This window comes from Macaca fascicularis, chromosome 6 (assembly GCF_037993035.2).
Source record: "Macaca fascicularis isolate 582-1 chromosome 6, T2T-MFA8v1.1".
In the NCBI taxonomy this organism is placed as follows: domain Eukaryota; kingdom Metazoa; phylum Chordata; class Mammalia; order Primates; family Cercopithecidae; genus Macaca; species Macaca fascicularis.
Window position 1 is genome coordinate 186,730,078 of NC_088380.1, and position 26,287 is coordinate 186,756,364.

Sequence of the window (26,287 nt, forward strand, 5' to 3'; positions counted from 1 at the left end):
ATCTGTTTGACAGTAAGTTTATTGGTGGTTCTTATACAGTATCTTTAAAAGTGCCTTAGGGAACCCTGTCCCTCCTAACAAGTGTATCTCGATTAATAATAACCTGCCAGTCACAGATCATCATCAAAGTCTTCACCAGTTGTAAAGAGGTCACACAGTCGTGGGAGTTGGGGATTCTGTGGCTCCTGGACCAGGGGCCCACCCTCTGCCCAGGGAGTCCTTGCGTCCCATGAGGTCTTCCCGCAGGGCCTCTCAGGCCCGGATGTGGTGGGGTGTGTGGCCCGAGGAAGCTGGACAGCGTCAGTGGGCCTGCTGAGGCCTTCCCTTGAGGCCTGTGCTCTGGGGGTCCCGGGGGTCCCCTGCTTAGCCTGTGCTGGAGCAGCTGGCCCAGGATCCCTCTGAAGAGGCGTTGGCTGCTCTCTGTCCACATGTGAACTGTTTCTAGGTGACAGGACAAATCGCGCCCATTTAGAGGAGGTGGCGGTGACCTGCTGGGCAGGACTCCATAGCTCCTTCCCAGGACCCCTCGGCTCCCTGGCGCCGCAGTCGGCAGCGTTCTCCCGGAGGCAGGGGCTGCTGCCTTGCTTCACCTTCCATGTCAAGCCAGCCTGTCCCTGAAAGAGAAGATGGCCATGCCCTCCATTTGTAAGAACAATGCCAGGGCCCAGCAGGACCACGAGCCCTGCCTGGGCCCTGCCTGGGCCTCTGGTTCTGACACTTTCTGCTGGAAGCCGTCAGGCTGGGACAGGCTTTGACTTTGAGAGTTAGCAAGACAAAGCAAATAAATGCCTTCCACCTCACCCCAAACCATCTGCTAAATTGCATGACCAGGCTTTCCAAAAACAAGACACGTCATCTGGTGATCCATCTCCTGGGGACCTTAGAATCGGGTCACCAGTGCCTACAAAGGAGGTTTGAGCAGGGAGGGCCTAGAGACGTCTGGAAAGGGGTGGGCTGGCTCCATCCTGCCATCTCCCACCTGGGAGCAGCTCTCCAGAGCCTGCCGGGTTCTGCAGCTGCACAGGTGGCAGCACCGAGCTCCCAGTGGCTTCTCTCACCCCAGGAACCAAAGATGCTCTGAAAGTTGGGTGTAGGCCGGGTGCAGTGGCTCACGCCTGTAATCCCAGCACTTTAGGAGGCTGAGGCGGGCAGATCACCTGAGGCCAGGGGTTCGAGACCAACCTGGTCAACAAAATGAAACCCTATCACTACTAAAAATACAAAAATTAACCAGGCATGGTGGCACATGCCTGTAATCTCAGCTACTCAGGAGGCTGAGGCAGGAGAATCACTTGAACCTGGGAGGCAGAGGTTGCAGTGAGCCGAGATCGTGCCATTCCACTCCAGCCTGGGCAACTGAGTGAGACTCTGTCTCCCCCCCCCCAAAAAAAAAAAAAGAAAAAAAAAAAAAGAAACTTGGGTTGTAGACTGGGAGCAGTGGCTCATGCCTGAATCCCAGCACTTTGGAAAGCCGAGGCAGACTGGAATGCTCAAGCAGATATGCTTGAGTCCAGGAGTTTGAGACCAGCTTGGGAAACATGATGAAACCCCACCTCTACAAAAAATTAGCCAAGCGTGGTGGTGAGTGCCTGTGATCCCAGCTACTCGGGAAGATCACTTCAGCCCGGGAGGTGGAGGCTGCTATGAGCTGAGATGGCACCACTGCACTCCAGCCTGGGTGACAGAGTGACACCCTGTCTCAAAAACAGAAGGTTGGGGGTGGTGGTTCATGCCTGTAATCCCAGTACTTTGGGAGGCCGAGGCGGGTGGATCACTTGAGGTCAGGAGTTCAAGACCACCCTGGCCAACATGGTGAAACCCCCCATCTCCACTAAAAATACAAAAATTGGCTGGTAGATTACAGGTACATGCAACCACGCCCAACTCATTATTTTTAGTAGAGACGGGGTTTCACCATGTTGGCCAGGCTGGTCTCAAACTCCTGACCTCAGGTGATCCACCCGCCTCACCCTCCCAAAGTGCTGAGATTACAGGTGTGAGCCACCGCGACTGACCTCTACAAAATATTTTTTTTAAATTAGCCAGTGTGGTGGTGCACATCTGTAGTCCCAGCTACTTGAGGGGCTGAGGCAGGAGGATCACTTGAGCCTGGGTGGTTGAGGCTTCAGTAGGCTCTGACTGTGCCACTGCACTCCAGCCTGGGTAGACAGAGTGAGACCCTGTCTCAGAAAACAAAAATGAACAAGGCAACACCCTAAGTGAAGAGCATCTCACATACAAGAGTCCACACCTGGGCAAATGCGAGTGTGGAGGGAAGCATCTCCCAGGATTCAGGGCGGGCCCACAGACTGCTCCTGCCTGGACAAAGGTCCCCGTGCTCCCTGCAGAATGAGACGACGGCCCTGACCCAGAAAATCCAAGTTGCTCCCAGGTGTCACGATGCTCTTTGGTCCTGAGCTACCCTCGCGGGAGACGAGAGGCATGGGAGAGAAAAGGGGGTAGAGACCCAAGGAAGGAGTTGGCTTCACACAGAAAAGACAAGAAACCCAGGTGGTGAGATGGGCTTTCTGCGGTTAGGAATCTTCTACTTTGTCACCTGTGACAAAAGACAAAATTATCCCACACATACTCAGTGGTCACTGGGACCACAGAGAAACTATTCTCTGTCACTGACCTTCTGGGGTTCCCAGGCGACCTCAGAGCCACCCGAGTCCTGGATGCCAAGGCTGCACGGAGGCTGGACGGTGCTCTGGCTCCACTTCCTGTCAGGACAGTACTGTCAGTGGTCCCGTGCTACTCTCCAGTGGCACCCCAAGCCTGACTCCACGATCACATGGCCCAGAAGCTCGGGTGGCCGCCTGCTCATCCCGACAGCTTCCCAGGCAGCTGCTCAGGCTGCCCAGCCACCGCGCAGGCCCCACTCCCCGTTTCACAGCTTCTAGTTGCTAGAAAGTTGTGTCTTTCTTTTACGCAGGGTCTCACTGGCACCCAGGCTGGAGTGCAATGGCTCACTGCAGCCTTGACCTCCTGGGCTCCGGTGATCCTCCTGCCTCAGCCTCCCAAGTAGCTGAGACCACAGGCATGCACCACCATGCCCCATGAATTTGTTTAAAAACTTTGTTGTACAGATAGGGTCTCCCTATGTTGCCCGGACTGGTGTCAAATGATCCTCCTGCCTCAGCCTCCCAAAGTGCTGGGATTAGAGGTGTGAGCCATTGTGCCCAGAGGAATGTTCCGGTTTGAAAGCAGAATCTACCTCCTGAAAGCACCTGCCCTCTAAGAGCCACCCTAGATCCTTAGCCTAGAGCAGTCTCTCCAAAAATCTCACTGAAATGCCTGAAGCAGAAGAAACCTTCCTTCAAGTCTGAGGTCTCTGCTTCTCTGTGTTAAAGGCTCTCAGGCCTGTCAGCTACTCTGGCCACTTCCCCGAGGTCAGTCTAGTCTGAGATGTTCAGAATTAAGTGGGCATCATAAAGGGTGTGCATACTGGCGTCCTGCCCAGCCTTTGCCTCTGCACCAGCAGTGCCCAATGCCCAGGTGGGCCGAGGGGCCAGCAGTGGCAGCAGCTGCCCATTGCCACTTGCCACCTAGGCTTCCCCCGCTTGGCTGATGCTCACAGGGGCTCACTGGTGCCCCACTGCTGGAGGCAGCATAGGCTCTGGGCCAGGGCTGGACCGGAGTCGCACTTGGCACCTTTTTCTAGGCGGGTCTTGGCTGAGGCGGGGGCCTGGCTCCTCCGTTTTGGATGAAGGCTGTTTGCTGAAACACACTCCTCTTCCTTCCAGCTCCAGTTCTTGGGAGTCCCTTTCGAGATACTTCAGCCAGCGACTCTCCAAGGGCTGCGATTTTTCCTATCAGATTGGGAAAAAAGTTGATTCTCAGTACTGGAAAGCAGGCAGTTTTATCGAAAACCCCTAGCCCAACTCTTGTGCCTGAGGGTCTCGGGTCACGTCCAGCTCCACGCTAGGGAAGGCAGTGGCTGGAAGGTGATGGACACCAATACCCTGTGATGCTGGCAGGACAGTGCTCACTGGTACAGGCCTTGGGAAGGCGGCAGGACACGGCCCACCAAGAATCTCATGAATATCTATGCTCCCTGGCCCAGTGATTCCACACAAAGAGAGAAGGCAGAGGTGCCAGTCCCAGTGTTACAAAAAGTAGCAAATTTTATTTATAAGAACAGAACTGGGCCGGGCGCGGTGGCTCAAGCCTGTAATCCCAGCACTTTGGGAGGCCGAGACGGGCGGATCACAAGGTCAGGAGATCGAGACCATCCTGGCTAACATGGTGAAACCCCGTCTCTACTAAAAATACAAAAAACTAGCCGGGCGAGGTGGCGGGCGCCTGTAGTCCCAGCTACTCTGGAGGCTGAGGCAGGAGAATGGCGTGAACCCAGGAGGCGGAGCTTGCAGTGAGCTGAGATCCGGCCACTGCACTCCAGCCTGGGTGACAGAGCGAGACTCCGTCTCAAAAAAAAAAAAAAAAAAAAAAACAAACAAAAAAAAAACAGAAGTGGCCAGGTGCAGTGGCTCACGCCTGTAATCCCAGCACTTTGGGAGGCCGAGGCGGGTGGATCACGAGGTCAGGAGATCAAGACCATCCTGGCTAACACAGTGAAAACCCATCTCTACTAAAAAAAAAAATACAAAAAACTAACCGGGCGTGGTGGCGGGCGCCTGGAGTCCCAGCTACTCGGGAGGCTGAAGCAGGAGAATGGCGTGAACCCGGGAGGCGGAGCTTGCAGTAAGCCGAGATTGTGTCATTATACTCCAGCCTGGGACTCCGTCTCAAAAGAAAAAAAAAGAGAACAGAAGTGTGGAAACATGGCCAGGTGCCGTGGCTCACACCTGTAATCCTAGCACTTCAGGAGGCTGAGGCGGGCGGGTCACCTGAGCTCAGGAGTTAAAGACTAGCCTGGGCAACATGGTAAAACCCCATCTCTACTAAAAATACAAACATTAGCTGGGTGTGGTGGTGTGGGTCTGTAATCCCAGCTGCTTGGGAGGCTGAGGAAGGAGAGTTGCTTGAACCCAGGAGGCAGAGGTTGCAGTAAGCCAAAATCACACCACTGCACTTCAGCTGGGGGATAGGCCGAGACTCTGTCGAAAGAAGGAAAGGAGAGGAAAGAAGGGAGGAAGGGAGGGAGGGAGGGAGGAAGGGAGGCAAGCAGAAGTGTGGAAACAACCTACATAACATATAATAAAGGAACCAATACTAGTACATCTACTACATTCTGTAAATACTTTGTTTTTTTGAGATGTTGGGACTCCAGTGAGCAGTGATCATGCCTCTGCACTCCAGCCTGGGTGACAGAGGGAGACCCTGTCTCAAAAATAAGTAAGAAATGAAAATCATTGAAAACTATACCGCAACACAGAAGAATGATACAACTGAAAACTAGGATGCAAAAAAGTATTTCTGATGAGAATGATATAAAATTAAGTCTGTAAATGGACCAAATGGGAAGCACAGACACAGGTACCAGAAGACCATCTTCCTCTGCTTATAACAAAGTATGAATCTGGCCAGGTGCATTGGTTCATGCCTGTACTCCCAGTACTTTGGGAGCCGAGGCGGGAAGATGGCTTGAGCCCAGGAGTTCGAGACCAGCCTAGGCAACACAGGGAGACCCTGCCTCTACAAAACAGACACAAAATTAGCTGGGTGTGGCAGGGCACACTTGTAGTCCCAGTTACTAAGGAGCCTGAGGTGGGAGGATTACTTAAGTCCAGGAAGTCAAGGCTGCAGGGAGCCATGATCGCTCCCTGCATTCCAGCCTGGGCGACACAGTGAGACCTTGTTTCAAACAAAACAACAAAACAGCTTGCAGTCTGGAACAAGGAAAGAAGGAAACCCAGGTGTTTTATCCCATTATTCTCTCCCTCTCAGAGGTAGGCCCAGAGTGCTGTGGGAGCAAAGTGGAAGCAGTAAGGTGATATTTGAGCTACATTCAGAAGTTCTCCAAGCAGACACGAGAGAGTCCTTTGCAGGGTACTGTAATGATTGGTACACGTGGCTATCTCCATCCTTAGAAAAGGTACAGGTTTATTTATTTTTGTGTTCCCTGCAGCGTTAAGTCAACTGCCTGTAGGGTGGCATCAACACACACTTGCTCTACGAATGACTACTGGATACATCTGTGCATTCATCCCTTCCCTGACACAGAGCCAGCCTGGGGCAGGTGGGCCTGAGGCTTACCTGCTGCTTCACATTCCCAGCCTGCTGGTGGCCCATGTTTTCTTCTTCACCAGCACTGACAGTTTCTTCTAGAGACCTTCAGGGAAGACCATACATATGCCCTTTGAAAAATGACCAGGGGCTGGGCACAGCGGCTCACTCCTGTAATCCCAGCACTTTGGGAGGCTGAGGCAGGTGGATCACCGGAGGTTAGGAGTTCGAGACAAGTCTGGCCAACATGGTGGTGCGTATCTATAATCCCAGCTACTTGGGAGGCTGAGGCAGGATAATCGTTTGAACCCGGGAGGCGGAGGTTGCAGTGAGCCAAGATTGCTAGAACATGGAATCACATGACAATGGAGATAAGTTGCAGCTTCAACCTCCCTGGGCTCAGGTGATCCTCCCACCTCAGCCTCCTGAGTATCTGGTACCACAGGCACCCACTACCATGCCTGGCTAAATTTTTTTTTTTTTCCTTTTTTTTGCAGAGAGGGTTTTGCCATCTTGCCCAGGCTAGTCTCAAACTCCTGGGCTCAAGTGATCTACCCACCTCAGCCTCCCCAAGTGCTGGGATTACAAGTGTGAAGTATGCATCCAGCTGTTATTTGATTTTAAAAATCATTTTTCCAATTGCCCACTGCATATATATAGAAATACAATTTAATTTTGTATGTTGACCTTGTATCCTTGTGATCTTGCTAAATTATTAGTTCTAGTAGCTTTTTTGTAGATTCATTAGGATTTCCTACATACACAATCATGCTATTTGCAAATAAAATAATGGTTTTATCCAGTTTGGTATTTACTGCGTTTCCTTAATCTAAAAATGTTATGTCTTTGATTCTGGAAAATGCTGCTCTCATCTCTTCAGTTATTGCTTTTGCTCCATTCTCTTAATTATCTTTTGCTAGAACTCTCCTCTGTAACCTCCATGTCCTTCAACTTTCCCTTATATTTTCTACTTTTCCACTTTTCTGTGTTGCACTGTGAATAATTTTTTAGGTTTATCTTCCATTTCACTAATTCTCTCTTAGCTGCATTTAATCTGCTTAATGTGTCCACTGAATTTTTAATTTTTTTTTTTTTTGAGATGGAGTCTTACTTTGTCACCCAGGCTGGTGTGCAATGGCGCAATCTTGGCTCACCACAACCTCTGCCTCCTGGGTTCAAGTGATTTCCAGCTAATTTTTGTATTTTTAGTAGAGATGGGGTTTCACTATGTTGGCCAGGCTGGTCATGAACTCCTGACCTCAAGTGATCTGCCTGCCTTGGCCTCCCAAAGTACCAGGATTACAGGCATGAGCCACTATGCCCGGCCTAAACTGGATTTTTAATTTTAGTGATTATACTTTTAAGTTCTGCAAACTCTTTTTTTTTTTTTTAAGACAGAGTCTTACTCTGTTGCAGGCCTCACTTAAGCCTGGGAGGTGGAGGCTGGCTCATTGTAACCTCCACCTCCCAGGCTCAAGCGATTCTTATGCCTCAGCCTCCAGAGCAGCTGAGATTACAGGCACGTGCCACCACACCCAATTAACTTTTGTATTTTTAGTAGAGGTGGAGTTTCACCATGTTGGCCAGGCTGGGTCTTGAACTCCTGACCTCAAATAATCCGCCTGCTTTGGCCTCTCAAAGTGCTGGGATTACAGGTGTGAGCCACTGCACCTGGCCTCTTTTCGGTTCTTTTTCAAATACACCTATTTTTTTGGATGAGGGCGATCTGGCTGTAATATCTGTCACCCCATCAGTCACCAAGGTTGGTTAGCTCATCTGGCTGGTGTCCCCGTCCTCCCTCACCGCTCCACGTGCGTCCCTCCTGAAGCTGTGCGCTTGGCTGAAGAGGACCACCACCTCCAATAGAGGAGGAGCGGTCTTCGGTCCAGGGTATATGAGTAGCTGCAGCCCCCTGCTAGAACCTCCAAACAAGCTCTCAAATACACCCATTTTTTGAAGTCCCTCATCTTATCACCCACTTCTTTTATTTTATTAAGTATATTAAACATGCAATATCATGTATTCTGAAGTCTTTATGGGTCCGACTCTTCGGACTGTTGTTCTGCTATCTTTTGCTCCTGGTGACATATTTCCTTGAATGTTAAATGATTTTATTTATTATTTTTTTAAATTTATTTATTTTATTTATTTTTTTTTTTTGAGACGGAGTCTCGCTCTGTCGCCCAGACTGGAGTGCAGTGGCGCGATCTCGGCTCACTGCAAGCTCCGCCTCCCGGGTTCCCGCCATTCTCCTGCCTCAGCCTCCTGAGTAGCTGGGACTACAGGCGCCCGCCACCGCGCCCGGCTAATTTCTTTTTGTATTTTTAGTAGAGACGGGGTTTCACCGTGTTAGCCAGGATGGTCTCGATCTCCTGACCTCATGATCCGCCCGCCTTGGCCTCCCAAAGTGCTGGGATTACAGGCTTGAGCCACCGCGCCCGGCCTTGTTAAATGATTTTAAACTCCCGAGTACATGCTACTTGGAACTTTTTCTGTGGGAATTCTTGAAGGCCCGGCAATTGAAGATATATTGCTGCACAGAGGAGCTGCATTCACCTCTGCTCGCTGGGACAATTAGAAGATAAATTTTCCGCTTGAGGCTTTTCACACAGGGTATGTAAAAGGATGAAAAACCATGCAACAACTTCCTTTTATTTCCAAAATCTTAGAGCTATTTCCCCCTCTTCAGCCATTGCCAAGGTCAATACAGGCAGGCTGCCCGCTGCAGAGGGGATCTAGTTCATTCGTACAAGGAGGGTGCAGTCCTCCAGGGGCTTGGTTTTGTTAGGAGGTGTCCCACTGGTCTTCCCACACTGACCGGGCCGTAGGTTTTGTCTTCTGAGGGTCTCCTGCACCCCTCCCAGCCATCTAACTGGAGGCTCCAGAGCACCCGGCTCCAACCACCCCAGCAGCTCAGGTGCTTCCTCTCTGGATTCTGGCTTCTGCTTTTTTTTTTTTTTAAAAAGCCAGTTAAATTTAGCAGTGCAAGTTGTGTATCAACTTTAGTGACACTAACGTTAATAAGTTCTGATAACCCACTACCGTCGGACCAGCTTCTCCTTCATTTTTGACCTCTTGAGAGTTACTTACCTTTTTTCTTTTTCTTTTTTTTTTTTTTTTTTGAGATAGTCGCATTCTGTCATCCAGGCTGGAGTGCAGTGGCGCCATCTCGGCTCACTGCAACCTCTGCCACCTGGGGACAAGTGATTCTCCTACCTCAGCCTCCTGAGTAGCTGGGATTACAGGCGCATGCCACCATGCCCGGCTACTTTTTCTGTATTTTTAGTAGAGTCGGGGTTTCACCATGCTGGCCAGGCTGGTCTCGTACTCCTGACCTCGTGATCGGCCCGCCTTGGCCTCCCAAAGTGCTGGGACTACAAGCATGAGCCACCGCTCCCGGCCGAGAGTTACCTTCTTTCTAGTCAGCGCATCCGTGCATGTAAAACAGCTGGCGTTTTAAGTTATTTTCAGTGAGAGAACTGCTCAGCGTGTTCCGCTGCCATATTGTGAGACATGGGAGTCTAAGGGACTTCTCCACTGTGTACTTCTATTACCCAGTCAAGACGAAAACAGGGCAACACAACCACACTCTTCTCAAACAACTGTACCTGAGTGGCAGCTCTGAACCCTGTCCCTGTAGTAGGTTTAATTTTTGGACATGGTGTCTACAGTCAGCACCAGAGCCTTCACCATAAGCCTGAGAAACCAAAAGACATATTACATTTAAAAAGTGTTGGCAGAATGTTGAGAAACAGATCCATTTGAGATACACCTCGGGGAGGACAAAGCTGTATTCTGCAAGGCCCAAAGACCCCTAAAGCAGCATGGAGGAATCCTAATGACTGACTGCTGTCTCTAGAATCATCTACAAACCAACCGTCTCTGGAACTAGTACTTCAGATCTATGTGGCTATCCCGCAAGCACCCTGAACTCTACCTATTGAAGCCAAACGCAACCCAAAGCCCTACACAAAATGGTTAGTGAACATGAATAAAAATGTCATAAGAGAAGTAACACATATTGCCACATTGTATAACATACTGCCAAAAAATATATGAAATGCTACTTACCTTCACTGATAATCAAGGGAATACAAAATAAATTTTTTCCACTTAGCAGTCACAAATTCATCCAACAAGTATTTACTGAGTACCAACTAATGTGCCAGGCCTCATCTAGGGGCAGACGACACAGGAACAGACAAGACTGCCTGTCATCGTGGAACTCACATTCAAGTGAGGAGAGACAGGAAGGAAACAGTGAGGCATGTAACGTATCAGACGCTAATACGTGCTCCTGAGAAAGACAAGGCCAGGAAAGAGGCCTTACGTAAGAGCATACTGTTTCACATAAGGTGTTCGAAGTGGTCAAGGAATGGATCTCTAAGAAGGTAAGGTTTGAGCACAAACAGGAAGATACGAAGGAGCAAGCCACATGGCTGTCTAGGGGAAGAACATTCCAGCAGAAGCAATGATATGAAAATGAGTGTGAAGACCCTGAGCCTGGAATTTTGGAGGAACAGTGAAGAGGCCAGCATGGCTGGAGCTGAGTGGTCTAAGGAGAAGATGGTAAGAAATGAAACTTGAGAGTATGGGTCCTATTACAGGCAGAATCAGCTTTACAGGTATGAGATCTGCTCTGCTGTCGCCGTCTTGAAATTCTTAACAATCTGGTCTTTGAACTTGTGTTTTGTAAGTGAAGTCTGCTGGGACAATGGCGCACATCTGCGATCAGACGCACACACTGTATGTGTCCACTCTTCTTCAACACCCCGATGGCAGGAGCATTCTTGATGTCCCGTGAGCAAAGAACTCTGGTGGACACCCAGTGCCTGGCAGCAGTGTGTCAATTGAGAACTGAGAACCAACCATTGTTTTTAGCAGCATGGAGACCACTGCCGACTCCGACACAAGCAATTGTAATGGACAGGTGGGGAGTGCAGCCCTGTTTGGAGCACATTCAAGTGAGAACGGAGGAGAGCAGCTGGAGGGGGAAATGGCAAAGTTGAAAAAGACCAGGCTGGCATAACCAGAAGTGGTGTGCTCTTCCATGGGGCAGGGACTGCTGGCTGGATACTGAAGCGCATTCTTCCCAATGTGGGCACAAAACTAGACTTCATTTCCCAGTGTGCATGTAGTCAGGGTGGCCACGAAACCAGCCTCTTCCCATGGCAGTGTCACTTGTTTCCCAGCCTGGCCCTCAAAGCCTCCAGCAGCTCCTCCACGCACTTGCCTTTCTCAGTGGCTAGAAGCAGCTACAGATGAGCCTCAGGGAATAAAAGAAGCCCAAGATGGCAGGAACTTGGATCCCCGAGCAACCACATCAAGGGCAGCGCCCTGCTGACCTTATCGTCTTCCCAGGACTGTTACGAGAGCAAGAGAAACGTCTATTGCATTAAGCCACCACAATTTTGGTGTGTTTGTTACTGTGGCCTAGTCAGCCATACACCATATACCACACACAGCACAGAAGCACCGAGGGGATAAGAAGCCTTCCTCAAGGAGAATGCAGAAATACATCTCAAACAAGCCATGCTCACCATGTGGGGTGTCTGCCTACCTGGTAAGCCAGCCCCTCTCTACTGAGACCCAATCCCAGTTGACTGGACCAGAGGTGGACATCCGAATCAGCCTGGGCCAACCAGATTGCTTCTCCTAGGAATTTATAACTGGGACTCAGCTCTTCCAGTTGGCTTGGAATGAGATTCTGTGGACTTGGAGCAGAGAATGTGACTGAACAGTCTGGGGAGAAACAGAAAGGGAAGGAGAGGAGAAAATAGAACAAAGATACAGGGAGAAGCTGGGTGATGGGGAGGAAAAGCTGAGGCCTGGCTTGTTGGGTGATGGGGAGGAAAAGCTGAGGCCTGGCTTGTTGGGTGATGGGGAGGAAAAGCTGAGGCCTGGCTTGTTGGGTGATGGGGAGGAAAAGCTGAGGCCTGGCTTGTTGGGTGATGGGGAGGAAAAGCTGAGGCCTGGCTTGTTGGGTGATGGGGAGGAAAAGCTGAGGCCTGGCTTGTTGGGTGATGGGGAGGAAAAGCTGAGGCCTGGCTTGTTGGGTGATGGGGAGGAAAAGCTGAGGCCTGGCTTGTTGGGTGATGGGGAGGAAAAGCTGAGGCCTGGCTTGTTGGGTGATGGGGAGGAAAAGCTGAGGCCTGGCTTGTTGGGTGATGGGAGGAAAAGCTGATGCCTGGCTTGTTGGCAGCTTTTCAGTTCTTGGGGCTAGTTTTTCAAGGCATCAGGGATGAAGTTCTGCCCCTTGGATTCCCTAAGAGATCTCATTACCTTGCCAGCACTTTTTCTTGTTTTTAACTTTGCTGAACCCATTCTGAAGTGTTTTTTTTTTCCCTTTAAAAAAAAAAAAAATCAGCTGGGCACCGGTGGTTCACGCCTGTAATCCCGGCACTTTGGGAGGCCAAGGCAGGTGGATCATGGGGTCAGGAGATCGAGACCATCCTGGCTAACACGGTGAAACCCCGTCTCTACTAAAAATACAAAAAACTTAGCTGGGCGTGGTGGCGGGCACCTGTAGTCCCAGCTACTCAGGAGGCTGAGGCAGGAGAATGGCGTGAACCTGGGAGGTGGAGCTTGCAGTGAGCCAAGTTCGCGCCACTGCCCTCCAGCCTAGGTGACAGAGGGAGACTCTGTCTCAAAAAAAATAAAAAAATATATCAGGTGAAGGCGCTCATCAATGGCAGGTGGATCATTTGAGGTCCGGAGTTTGAGACCAGCCTGGCCAACATGGTGAGACCCCATCTCTACTAAACATTCAAAAAACAAATTAGCTGGGCGAGGTGGCACGCACCTGTAGTCCCAGATACTCAGGAGGCTGAGGCAGGAGAATCGCTTGAACCTGGGAGGCGAAGGTTGCAGTGAGCCAAGATCGTACCATTACACTCTAGCCTGGGTGATAGAGTGAGACTCCATCTCAAAAAAAAAAAAAAAAAAAACCCCAAAAACAGCAATTTAACTTCTAGGACTATGTCCTAAATAAACAGTAAACAGCCGGTCACGTGGATAAAGAGGTTTTTGTAAAAAGCTTCACTGTAGAGTTGTGCGTAACAGTCAAAAGGGAAATCAACCTAAATGCCCAACAAGGTTGGACCCGTTACTCACTCACTCACTCAACAAACACCGAGCACTGTGCTAGGTGCTGAGGATACACCAGTAAAGAAAAAGCCTCTGTTCTCATGGAACTAAAGTCTTAGATGGACAATCTGCACATAAACACGACCATATAATTTCCATAGGATTCTGAGAAGAGGGAGGGGAACTCCACAGTGGGCACAAAGACCCAAGAGGGAGCAAATTTAGGTTTCAGGTCAGAAAGAAAGCACACGGCTGTAGGAGAAGAGGAAAGATGAGAGATGAAGGGAGAGGCGGCACTGGGGCTGGAGCAGGAAAAGAGCAAGTTCAGTAAGGCAAAGGACGCAGGACAGTTTGGGGTCTTCAGAGTTCAGGAGGGGGAATGTGGATGGACTGAAAAGATGTGCTCAATGCCAGATGCAAACAGCTGGATAAGAGCATTTACAGCCTGCCCCTGCCTGCACTTCCTGAGCCCACTCTCCCACACCCCCACCTCCACCAACAGCCTCTGCCCTTCCCCAGCTGCCCTGATTCCTCCGTCATCTTCTCACAGTCCCTGGTGCTTTCCTTTCCTTGTGCTCAGCCGAGTTTTAAATTATGTAGATGCGTGTGTGCATTAGTTTCTCTTCCCCTTCCACACAAGTGCATCTGTGAGGGCAAGAATGACAATGGGCTTACTTTCCACTGTTTCCCTCATGCTTGGCACACAGAAGGTACTCAAGAAATACTTGCTGAATGAAGAATCAAATGGCAGTACCTTTCCAGACACCATTCCATCCATTTCACTTCCTGAAGGAACAGGAAGCTCGGAAGCAGGAGCTCCGTGTCTGGGAACTTTGTGTGAGAGAGGATGATCCCAGCTGTGGCATTCTGGGACTCCCTGGAAGGGCTCACTGCAGGCCTGCGCCCTACGCTTTCTGTTTTGTAGACTCACCCGCAAAAAGGACTGCTTCTCTCCACAGGCTTTGCATGTCCACTTGACACTCTTTTTTACCTGCAATGAAATTTCAGAAATACAACTCAGATAATTATTTAAAACAAAATGGAATTGGGCTGGGCCTGGTGGCTCACACCTGTAATCTCCCTTTGGGAGGCCAAGACGGGCGGATCACTAGGTCAGGCGGTCGAGACCAGCTTGACCAACATGGTGAACCCCGTCTCTACTAAAAATACAAAAATTAGCCAGGCGCGGTGGCGTGCACCTGTAATCCCAGCTACTCAGGAGGCTGAGGCAGGAGAATCGCTTGAACCCAGGAGGTGGAGGCTGCAATGAGACGAGACTGTGCCACTGCACTCCAGCCTATGTGACAGAGTGAGACTCCATCTCAAATAAACAAACAAACAAACAGCAAAATGGAATCGGATCTGAAATTTCTTTTTTTCAATCCCAAGTAGCTGGGATTACAGGTGCGTACCACCAGGTCCAGCTAATTTTCGCATTTTAGTAGAGATGGGGTTTCACCATGTCGACCAGGCTGGTCTCAAACTCTTGACCTCAAGTGATCCACCTGCCTTGGCCTCCCACAGTGCTGGGATTACAGGCGTGAGCCACCATGCCTGGCCCGAAATAATTTTTTTTGTTTTTTGAGACGGAGTCTCACTCTGTCGCCCAGGCTGGAGTGTAGTGGCGCGATCTCGGCTCACTACAAGCTCCACCTCCTGGGTTCACGCCATTCTCCTGCCTCAGCCTCCCATGTAGCTGGGACTACAGGTGCCCACCACCATGCCCGGCTAATTTTTTGTATTTTTAGTAGAGACAGGGTTTCACCGTGTTAGCCAGGATGGTCTCCATCTCCTGACCTCGTGATCCACCTGCCTTGGCCTCCCAAAGTGCTGGGATTACAGGCGAGAGCCACCGTGCCTGGCCCTGGCCTGAAATAATTTTAAAAATGGATGGAAAGAGTCCAGAAACAAACCAACACATGTGTAAAAAACAGCATATCATAATCATAAAGGTGGTACTTTAAGAGTGAGAAAAGAACAGACTGTTTAACAAGTCTGGGTTGGTGCTGGGAAAACTGGCTATGTATATGAAACACAATCAAGTTGGGCTGGGTGCAGTGGCTTGAGCCTGTCGTCTCAGCGACCAGGCAGGCCAGGACTACTTGAGCCCAGGAGTTTGAGGCCAGTCTGGGTAGCAGAGCAAGAGCCTGTCTCTCAAAACCAAACCCAAACAAACAAAGAAACTCTGAAAAGCCCAAGTGGAAACTCTAAAAAAAATTCTGTATTTATTTATTTATTTATTTATTTTTTTTTTTTTTTTGAGGCGGAGTCTCGCTCTGTCGCCCAGGCTGGAGTGCAGTGGTGCGATCTCGGCTCACTGCAAGCTCCGCCTCCCGGGTTCCCGCCATTCTCCTGCCTCAGCCTCCCGAGTAGCTGGGACTACAGGCGCCGCCACCACGCCCGGCTAATTTTTTTGTATTTTTAGTGGAGACGGGGTTTCATTGTGTTAGCCAGGATGGTCTCGATCTCCTGACCTCGTGATCCGCCCGTCTCGGCCTCCCAAAGTGCTGGGATTACAGGCTTGAGCCACCGCGCCCGGCCAAAATTCTGTATTTATTTTCAATTCTTGTTAAACCTGGGTCTAAAAAAAATTCCGTAACATTTTCAGTTCTTGTTAAACCTGACTAGATGTGTTCTCTCTTAACATGATAAAATGCCTTAAACCCAGCTCTGATGCTGCAGGGTCTCTACCAGCGCTCCCCCTGGAAGGGTTACCGACTATTATTTACCATTTTTTTCTGGATGTACTAGCCAATGGAATTAGAAGAAAGTTGCAAGAGGTATAAAAATTGGAAAGGAGGGCAAAACCCTATCATTATTTATCGATATAATTATAAAACCCGATATAATTTTTTTTTTTTGGAGACAGAGTCTCACTCTGTTGCCCAGGCTGGATTACAGTGGTGAGATCTTGGCTCACTACAACCTCCGCCTTCCAGGTTCAAGCGATTCTCCTGCCTCAGTCTCCCAAGTATCTGGGATTACAGGTATGTGCCACTACACCCGGCTAATTTTGTAGTTTTAGCAGAGACAGGGTTTCATCATGTTGGTCAGGCTGGTCTCAAACTCCTGACCTCAAGTGACCCACCCACCTCGGCCTCACAAAGCGCTGGGATTAAAGGTGTGAGCCACCATGCCCAGGTGCTACCTGATATAATTTTTTATCCAAAAACCAACAAAATGAAATGAAAAGCCACTAAAACCAGACAATCTAATATGGTGGTTAGGTACAAAATTAAGGTACCTTCAAAAGTTAATATAGGTTTTATATGAGCAGACATCTAATTAGAACACATAATGGATAAAGAGTCCATTTATAACAGCAACAAATAAAATGTTACCAAGGGATACCAAGGTTACTTGAAGAAACGTAATAGATCATGCTTAACATCACAAAGATGTCTATGTTGATTCGTTAACATTAATACGATTAATATGATCCTAATACAAAATCATGAGGTTTTTGGGGGAAGTATCCAAAAGGATTCTAAGGAGGACAATGAGCACCTACCAAAAATGGAAGTAGGGAATGACTTAGCAATTTTACTTCTCAGCTTCTACCTTAAAACACCAATAAAACCGTGAATTTTCTATGAGTATGTAAGCAAGCTTTTTTTTTTTTTTTTGAGACGGAGTCTCTGTCGCCCGGGCTGGAGTGCAGTGGCCGGATCTCAGCTCACTGCAAGCTCCGCCTCACGGGTTCACGCCATTCTCCTGCCTCAGCTTCCCAAGTAGTTGGGACTACAGGCGCCCGCCACCTCGCCCGGCTAGTTTTTTGTATTTTTTTAGTAGAGACGGGGTTTCACCGTGTTAGCCAGGATGGTCTCGATCTCCTGACCTCGTGATCTGCCCGTCTCGGCCTCCCAAAGTGCTAGGATTACAGGCTTGAGCCACCGCGCCCGGCCACTTTTTTTTTTTTTTTTTTTGAGACAGAGTGTTGCTCTGTCACCCAGGCTGGAGTGTTGTTGCATCATCTCGGCTCTCTGTAACCTCTGCCTCCTGGATGCAAGTGATTCTCCTGTCTCAGCCTCCCAAGTAGCTGGGATTACGGGTGCGCACCACCATGCCCTATATTTTTTGTCTTTTTAGTAGAGACGAGGTTTCACCATGTTGCCCAGGTTGGTCTCTTAACTCCTGACCTCGTGATCTGCCCACCTTGGCCTCCCAAAGTGCTGGGATTACAGGTGTGACCCACCGCGCCCGGCCAAGAAAAACATTTTTAAAAGTTTAGGACTCACAGTACCTGGTGAAGGGATGAACTCTGCGAACTGCTGAGATAGTATGGTTCTGACACTTACTAGATGGAGAAACCACTTGATTTCTGTAGATTCTGGAATTCTCGTGTAAGATGGGAATGATGCCTAAGTCAAAGGTTGTTGAAGTTAAACGTGTTAAAGTAGCACCCAGCTAACTTGCAATTAAAATGGTCAACATCCTCTTCGGTTTCAAGTAATTTTTGTTTTTGAGACAGGGTCTGGCTCTGTTGCCCAGGCTGGAGTCTAGGGGTGTGAACGCGGCTCACTGCAACCTCTGCCTCCTGGTCTGAAGCGATTCTCCCGCCTCAGCGCCCCTGAGTAGCTAGGACTAGAGATGCACACCACCACATCTGGCTATTTTATTTTAAATTTTAGTAGAGACAAGGTCTCGCTACGTTGCCCAGGCTGGTCTGGAACTTCTGAGCTCAAGTGATCTGCCCTAGTGGGCTTCCCAAAGTGCTGGGATTAGGTGCATGAGCCACGGGGGCCTGGCAACTCACATTTCATAGGGTTGAAAATGACCATAAGGGTCAGGGGCGCTGGCTCACACCTGTAATCCCGGCACTTTGGGAGCCAAGGCGGGCAGAACACTTGCCCCAGCCTGGGCAACACGGCCGAAAACCCCATTTCTACAAAAAATATAAAAATTAGCTGGGGATGGTGGCCGCACCTATAGTACCAGCTACGTAGGAGGCTGAGGTGGATCAGCTGAGCCTGCGAGGTGCAGATTGCAGCGAGCTGTGATTGTTACCACTGCACTCCAATCTGGGCGATAAAGCGAGATCTTGTTTCAAAATAAATAAGTAAATAAAAAAATAACACTGGTGAATATGGAAGAGTGAAACAGGGAAACAAACAAGTAAATAGAGGCCGGGCGTGGTGGCTCACGTCTGCAATGCCAGCACTCTGGGAGGCTGAGGCGGGTGGATCACGAGGTCAAGAGACGGAGACCTTCCTGGCCAACATGGTGAAACCCCATCTCTACTAAAAACACAAAAATTAACTGGGCTTGGTGGCGGCCGCCTGTAGTCCAAGCTATTCAGGAGGCTCAGGCAGAAGAATCGTTTGAACCTGGGAGGCCGAGGTTGCAGTGAACCGAGATCGCGCCACTGCACTCCAGCCTGGTGACAGAGTGAGACATGAGACTCCGTCTCAAAAACAAAAAAAGGAAATAAAAATAAATGGAAAATTTGTTTTTAAAAAAAGCATGAAACATTAGACGTGTAATAATTTAAAAAAACAAATGATCTCCATTTGCAACTCTTAGGACCCAGCTCCTGAGAGAAAACAAGTAAAAACTTTCTGAGCCCTTAAAATGGCCCTTACAAACGCTTAGCATTAAATGCAAGGTTACAGACACATCCTCAGCATCTTGCTGACTTTTTAACATACGTCTTAAAGAAGTCTGATGCTATTCTTTCTCAGGGCAGAGCAGATTAGCAATAATAAGGAGGGAGGGACTATCAGAAGCCGATACGCTGACTGCAGTGTTAAGTGATATCAAGCAGGGAGACAGGTGCGATCCGGCAAAGGTTAAGTGGCATGCTCTATCTCGCACGCTGAAAGTCAGGGAGGCAAATATGTTCTAGAAACACAGATTAACTGTCTTTAAGACTCGGGGGCCCGTGGTTCACGCGTCGGCGAACAGGCGTATCAAGTCCCTACCCCGCGGAAAAGGACGGCGGCAGAGGCGCGGGGCGACGGAGAGGGCGCCCGGGAGTGGAGCAGGGACGCCGCCGCGGCGCGCCCGGGCTCCAAGAACCGATCTCCCCTCTCACTGAAACGGAGACAGGGCCACCGCGTGGGGCAGGCTCTGCGTAAAGGACGCTATCCTCAACCGGCTTCTCCCACGACCTGCTACAATTCACGAGAGGCCGCCTCTGCAGAAACCACTACCTCTGGTTTGTACACGAACCAAACAGAAAGCCCAGAACGACGTTATGCGGGGGCGACCCCAATGAGACCCGCCCTCAGCGGTCCCTGCACTCCTTCGGGCCCAGGTGCATCCCGGAGCCATTCGAGACAGCACCCACGGCCCCGCCATTTCCCGTCCACCGTCCCCGCGCCGGAAGAGAAGGAGGGGGCCGGAACCCGCCAGACCTGGTGCGCCTGGAAGAGGCGGCAGCTGCAGCAGCGCAGGACCCGACAAGGCTGAGGCGGCGCCATCCCTGCCTGTGCAGTAGCCAGCAAGCCAAGCGCGCGCGCTCTGCATTTGTCCCGCCGCACTCCGCCCCGCCCCGCGTACGCGCTCGCGACGCTCTAGTCCCCTACGCCGCCTCGCATGCGCGTATACTCTTCGCTCCGCCGCCGCGGCCCGCCCCTGCGCAGTGGGGTCCCTCTAGCCTACCGCCCCTCTCGCTGGTCGTCTGGGCCCCTGCGACGTCGAAGGAGTCCTGGGTCCGGGTGGGTGCGGGATACCCGGTCGCAGACTTGCCGTCTGACCAGGGCAGCGCCCGCATCTTCCTAAGGCAGCGACTTCCGGCCCTGGGGAGACTGGAGTTGATACGGCAGGGCCTCGGCGGACGAGTTCTTTGGGCTGTTGCACCACGCGGAGCGGAGCGAGGGGCAGCCCTGCCCGGCCTGCGCTGCCGTGCTTTGGGGCAGCAGCGCACAGTTAGCCTTTGAACCGGAGCCCGGGGAGGAGTCCGGGGAGACGGAGGGGCTCAGCCGACCCAAGCTTCCCGGAGAGCGCGAAGCCGGCCCCCTGCCGCCCCGGGAGCGTCCCAGGCCAGTCCTCCGGAGGGCGGAGGCGCCCCCGCAGCCCGACGCTCTCGCGGCAACCCTGCGTGGCTTAGGGTTGTAGCCTTGTTGGAAAATAAAATACAAAAAAAAAATTAAAATTACCTCCAACCCTACAACCCTGTGTCTAGGGTTATAATTTTAATTTATGTTTTTTTTCCAACTTTTGCACAGTGAAAAATTAAAAAGCGAGCTTTTTTTTTTTTTTGGAGACAAGAGTCTTACTGTGTCGCCCGGGCTGGAGTGCAGTGGCGTGATTCTCCTGCCTCAGCCTCCCGAGTAGCTGGGATCACGGGTGCCCGCCACCAAGCCCAGCTAAATTTTGTAGTTTTAGTAGAGACGGTGTTTCTCCATGTTGGCCAGGCTGGTCTCGAACTCCTGACGTGTGGTGATCTGCCCGCCTCGGCTTCCCAAAGTACTGGGATTACAGACTCACGTGAGCCACTGCACCCGGCCGACACTCGCTTTTAACAGCAGAAACCATCCCCGTGAAGAAAACACCCAAGCCTGACAAGGGTGCGGGGAGAGCTACCCCTCTTACAGGAAGCTGGGAGAACGGTCAAATGCAAAACCGTGGAAAGCAACCTGACAATACTGCTACCCCAAGGAAGGAATCCCTTCAGATTCACCCAGGTGATTTACTATTCGTTCCCTAGTGTTCCCTGAAGTATACCAGGAAGAAATGGAGATCAGTGTTCTAAAGGACGGCACGGACCCTTACGCAGTTCTATCAGCAAGAACTTGAGTTTGAAGTGACACCCTGCTGTGGAGAGGCAAGGTTACAAAATTACAGTACGTCGTTTGAATTCTGTGACACCGGCATTATTTTCTGGGGTGTGTGTGTGTGTGGCTAAGGTTGTAGGTAATGCTAATTTTTAAATTTTCTCCAACTCTTGTACAGTAAGTAGTTATCAGAAAAAAAAAATTGAGACAATATGCCAATAGAATGGTTGGATAACGAATGACATGAAACTGCAGCCTCTGCAGTAACCGGGCAGTCGGCGCAGTCGGCTGTGTGGGAAGGATGTAGTCAGGCCTGCTTGCTCCTCTATTTTCTGTACCACCCTCCCCATGTCAGAGCCAACCCACGAAAGAGGAATACGCTCCCCAAGCCAGTCACAGAAAACATCCTGCTTGTTAGCTCACCTCCAGTTTCCAACAGCCTGCAGTCAGAACCACCTGGAGCCTTCCCTGTTTTCCATCCCCTGGCCCTTGCGCCTGCCCACACCTGTGATGTCTGTGGCTCCCTTGCTGGAGCAAGCCGTGAATACTGTTTCTCATTTGGGTGGTCTTCCTTCATTTCTACGTTTGAGTTATTGTAGCTGAGAACAGAAGGAAGGCATCTGCAAAACATGTTTTATGCTTAATGAAAAGAGTAGAATAAACATTTCATATATGACATCAGTTAAACTCTGAAAAAAAATACAGAATGAATACCAAAACACTGAGGAGTAATCTGTAGCACTAGGAAAAATTGTTTTTCTACTTTTCTGTATATTTTTCTCCTTTTGGCAATAAACCTGTAATCCTTTAAGAATTCATGTGTTGTGGCCGGGCACGGTGGCTCAAGCCTGTAATCCCAGCACATTGGGAGGCCAAGACGGGCGGATCACGAGGTCAGGAGATCGAGACCATCCTGGCTAACACGGTGAAACCCCGTCTCTACTAAAAAATACAAAAAACTAGCCGGGCGAGGTGGCGGCGCCTGTAGTCCCAGCTACTCGGGAGGCTGAGGCAGGAGAATGGCGTGAACCCGGGAGGCGGAGCTTGCAGCGAGCTGAGATCCAGCCACTGCATTCCAGCCTGGGCGACAGAGCAAGGCTCCGTCTCAAAAAAAAAAAAAAAGAATTCATGTGTATAGTCTTTTTCTTGGAATTAGAATGATTTGATGAGTGGTTTGATAGAACTTGTATTACTTGGTAAGCAGTTTTAAAATATTCATGTTTACTTATAAAATTTAAATTTTTTATTTGTATTATCTATATATTATTTAATGTTACTGTTCTGGTTGTTAAACATTTTGAGTTATCTTGCCAGGTTGAATGATTTATGGATGAAAGCACTATTGTACATTTTTGTACATTGTATCATGTGACTAGGCCAGATTCCTCTTTTCTATCCTTTGGTTTAATTTCTTTGGTGTATTCACAAGCTTATACTTCCACATATTAAAAACATTTTTATCTTACCTCTGTAAAGACAAAAAATGAAAAAAAAAAAAGGCATTTATCCAAATTCCAAGTTATTCAAATCTGATTGAATACAATCAATGTAAGACTTAAAATTGCCAAATGTGTGGGGTTATTATATCTTAATTATGGCCAAGAACAGTCTTTTTGGTATAAATAATTTGAAATTATTTTATGGTAGTTTGTGTAAATACTAGAAAGGAAATTAAAGCCAGGCATGGTGATTCATGCCTGTAGTCCCAGCTACTAGGGAGGCTGCGGCAGGAGGATCACTTCAGGCCAAGAGTGTGAGGCTGCAGTGAGCTACGGTCATGCCACAGCACTCCAGTCTGTCTCTAAAACAAACAAATAAGCAGGCTGGGCGCGGTGGCTCACGGCTGTAATCCCAGCACTTTGGGAGGCCGAGGTGGGTGGTCAGGAGTTTGAGACCAGCCTGGCCAATATGGTGAAACCCTGTCTCTAGTAAAAATGCAAAAATTAGCTGGGCTTGGTGGCGCATGCCTGTAGTCCCAGCTGCTTGGGAGGCTGAGGCCAAAGAATTGCTTGAACCCAGGAGGCAGAGGTTGCAGTGAGCCCAGATCGCGCCACTCCACTCCAGGCTGGGCAACAGAGCAAGAGTCGGTCTTTAAAAAAAAAAAAAAAAAAAAAAAAAAGCAAAGCTACTTAATTAAAACAAAACCAGCAGCCACAGAGATATACAATAGTACCTCTTGAGTTTCACCTTCTGCAGCTTTAGTTACCCTGAGTCAACAGCCACCTGGAAGAGATGAGTACACAGTACAAGAAGATATTGTGAGACAGACCACATTTACAACTTTCATTACAGTATAACCGTTACATTTTATTATTGTTAATCTCTTAAGGTGCCTAATTCATAAACTTAGTCACAGGTATGTATGTATAGGAAAAAACAGTATATATAAGGTTTGTTATCTGTGGTTTTAGGCATCCACTGGGGGTCTGGGACTGTATCCCCCGTGGATAAGGGGGTAACTGCTATATCTTTTAGTAGAAGCAAGAGTAGCCCCATGTGGGGGCAAACACTGGACACTGGTCAGTTTCAGCTCCTCCTGCAAAGTGAGGGTATCCTTGTGGCTCAGCCCCGGGGCCCCCTCTGGTCACCTGTGGCTCCACAGTCTGGTTCTTGAACCCAAGGGCAGACAGCTTGCTACAGCCCAGGCCTGAGGATGCACTTCCTTCACCAGGACCCATGACCCCTGCCCACAGACCTGTGGAGCTCAGGGCATCCCCTGATGCAGGTTGGTCAGGACCTGCCCTGCCTGCACCAACAGGTTCTGCTTCTCCATCTGACCTGGCAGGCCTTGCACTCTTCCACCCCCTGCAGAGGACTAGGTGTCTTGAACTTCCAGAACGCAGCCAGGGCCCTGTACTTGGCCTGGGGAGAAGTTGGGGGGCCTAGGCAGTGGTTGGGGCCACAGCAAGGCATTGCACACAGTGTGGGTTTTCTTTCTTTCAGGGATTTATTAAGGCATTGAGCACAGTGTAATCTCTAGCCAAGTGAAATGAATCCAGGGAAATATATCAGGACCTGAGGGATGTGCTTTTAAAGTTACTGGAAAGGATGATGAGCTGAGAACGTGTGTACGGCCACGCCTAAGCGCAGCGACCACTCTGTGCGGTAAACGTGGTCTGTCCATGTTCCTCAGTCAGGAGGTTCAGGCTCCCGGAGGGCACCTGAGGGTTCCATCACTTTGCTGCCCAACAAGCACATGCCCCCCACCTGGTGCCAAGCGGCAGGAATGACCCCTGCACCACACAGCTGCAGGAGAGCATCCACGGATGGAGGGACTCAGCTGGCCTGGCCACAGTGCGGGCACGGAGGTATGAGGCAAGCAAGGGCAGATCTGAGAGCCTCTAACACTAAGCGTGTGCAGCTGGTGCAAGGCGTGCTCCCAGCGGGTGTAAGGAAGGTGGGAGCCACAGGCTCTTCCTGGGCCCAGAAGCAGCCGGCGCCAGGAGATGCAGGCCCAGGGAATCTGTCTAAGGCAGCTGGGTCTGCACCAGCCTTCTTTCCATTCACAACTCACTGCTCCTGGGAGAGCAGGAGGGGCACACCTTTCAAGAGAAACTGAAAAGGGAGGAAAGGCAGGAGATGAGGCCAGTTCCACCAATGACACCTCGGGCCAGGCCTCACTGCTGCAGGCCTCAGCTGGAAGCTCCGGGCTGCTCATGGTCACTGGTGGTGCTGAACTGTCTCTCCACTTTCTTCTGGTCCTTGATCTTGAGTCCAATGTCCACTCTCTTCTCAAAGAAGTTCACCAGCACGGACTCCGTCAGAATGGAGGCCAGGATCTGCTCGAAGGAGATGCACCAGTCGGTGTCAACAGTGCCCCCGATGCGGGCTGTGGGGCTGCAGGCCTCCCCTCCCACCAGCACCGTGTCGTCTGTGAGGTCTTCACACTGCAGGGAGCCCGTGCTGACCACCGAGTATGAGGACATGGACATGTCGTCTTTGGTTTCATCGTCAGACAGCAGCTGGGAGGGTGAGCCCTGTCCCTCGCCGCTGCCCCCCTCCACCACCACCTGGCTCTCCTGTGGGGCTTTCCCGAGGTGTGTGTCTCCGCCGGCTTTGGCTTGGGGGTCTCCTGCAGCTGGGGGCTGAAGCTCCCTGGCTGCGTCCTGATGGGGTCCGGGTGCTGGTGGCTCGTCCTCCTCAGTGGCACAGTCCCTGGGCTTCCTGCCTGTGCGGGCCGAGAACTTCTTCCCCACCTCTCCGATGCGGAGCAGGAGGCTGGCCACGGTGGCGATGGCGTGGTACAGGTCCTGCTCCATGGGGTCTTCACTGAACATGTTGTAAAGCGTCTTGCACAGCTCAATGAACTGCTCCTTTTAAGGAGAAAAACAGAAGAACAGGGAGATGGTAAAAGACCAGTCAGACGGGGTCCATATTAGCCAAACTGATGACAAGGGACAGCCTAAGGATGTTGGCTGCCGTCTTGTTAATCATCTCCACGAGCCTCATCAGTCCATCTCATAGATCAGGACACAGGCTCAGAGAGGGAGAGTGGCTCGACCAAGGCCACACAGCTCTTCAAAAGGCTTTCCCCTCTAGCTGCCTTTCTCAGCACGTAGAGCGTGCCGGTCTGACCTGGAGCCTCCCTGTTTCTAGGTCTGTTCTGTTGGCACAGGGAGATGGATTTCTACCACGACTCTAAATCCAGTCAGTACAAGGACTTCTCCGTTGTGTTTTAGAATCACCTTTGGCTTTAATCAGAAGCAACCTCAACTCAGCCCTTGAATGAAGCTCTTTATTTTTTTTCTTTTTTCCTTTTTTTTTTCCTTTTTGTGGAGAACGGGGTCTCGCTATATTACCCAGGCAGGTCTCGAACTCCTGGGCTCAAGCTATCCTCCCGCCTCTGCCTTCCTGAGAGCTGGGATTACAGGCGTGAGCCACCGCACCCGGCCTATTTTTTATTTTTTCTTGAGACAGAGTCTCGCTCTGTCGCCCAGGCTGGAGTGCAGTGGCTGGACCTCGGCTCACTGCAAGTTCTGCCTCCTGGGTTCACGCCATTCTCCTGCCTCAGCCTCCCGAGTAGCTGGGACTACAGACGCCCGCCACCTCACCTGGCTAGTTTTTTTAATTTTTTTAGTAGAGACGGGGTTTCAACGTGTTAGCCAGGATGATCTCCATCTCCTGACCTCGTGATCCGCCCGTCTCGGCCTCCCAAAGTGCTGGGATTACAGGCTTGAGCCACCGCGCCCGGCCAAATGAAGCTCTTTAGAAGGTGATGGTGAGGAAAGTACAGCCTGGGTCAGCTGGGGAGGGGGGTCCTGACGAGGGTGGGTGCTAGGTCCTTAAGCCATACATCTAGGTCCCCTGGCTCAAGAATGGGAAGAATCCTCATCACACGTGGTGCCCACTGTCCA

At 50.4% G+C, this 26,287-nt stretch overlaps 2 protein-coding genes across 12 annotated transcripts in view; both read right to left on the reverse strand.

Annotated features, from left to right (window-relative positions):
* Position 1: 1 nt before the first annotated feature.
* On the reverse strand, positions 2-23,202 carry MRNIP (MRN complex interacting protein). 8 transcript variants are annotated; one of them, XM_005558782.5, is made up of 8 exons: positions 23,107-23,151; positions 21,357-21,553; positions 14,147-14,206; positions 9,738-9,826; positions 6,160-6,235; positions 3,655-3,812; positions 2,636-2,723; positions 2-614 (listed from the first exon to the last, which is right to left on the reverse strand). In XM_005558782.5, the coding sequence occupies exons 2-8, from the start codon at positions 21,489-21,491 to the stop codon at positions 111-113; spliced, it is 1,110 nt and encodes a 369-aa protein (XP_005558839.4). In that variant the 5' UTR covers positions 21,492-21,553; positions 23,107-23,151; the 3' UTR covers positions 2-110. The 8 variants fall into 8 exon arrangements, with proteins under 8 accessions (XP_005558839.4, XP_073851133.1, XP_073851130.1 ...); XM_073995032.1 differs by lacking the exon at positions 2,636-2,723 and having other exon boundaries at positions 23,107-23,202; XM_073995029.1 differs by lacking the exon at positions 23,107-23,151 and having other exon boundaries at positions 21,357-21,561.
* A 17-nt stretch (positions 23,203-23,219) lies between these two features.
* TBC1D9B (TBC1 domain family member 9B) overlaps positions 23,220-26,287 on the reverse strand; it is a 42,377-nt gene continuing 39,309 nt past the window's right edge. For all 4 annotated transcript variants that reach the window (XM_045395067.3, XM_045395066.3, XM_045395064.3 and 1 more), the window contains one exon: positions 23,220-25,246. In XM_045395067.3, the coding sequence (XP_045251002.2) occupies positions 24,566-25,246 (681 nt within the window). In that variant the 3' untranslated portion in view covers positions 23,220-24,565. The remainder of the gene's footprint in view (positions 25,247-26,287) is intronic.

Coding starts and splice junctions, on each gene's coding strand:
- MRNIP (XM_005558782.5), bottom strand. CDS start 21,491: ATGAGAAACAGTATTCACGGCTTGCTCCAGCAAGGGAGCCACAGACAT. Junction 9,827..14,146: donor AGAAGCAGTCCTTTTTGCGG/GTGAGTCTACAA, acceptor TTGGTTTCTCAG/GCTTATGGTGAAGGCTCTGG. Junction 2,724..3,654: donor CAAGACCCGCCTAGAAAAAG/GTGCCAAGTGCG, acceptor CTGTCCTGACAG/GAAGTGGAGCCAGAGCACCG.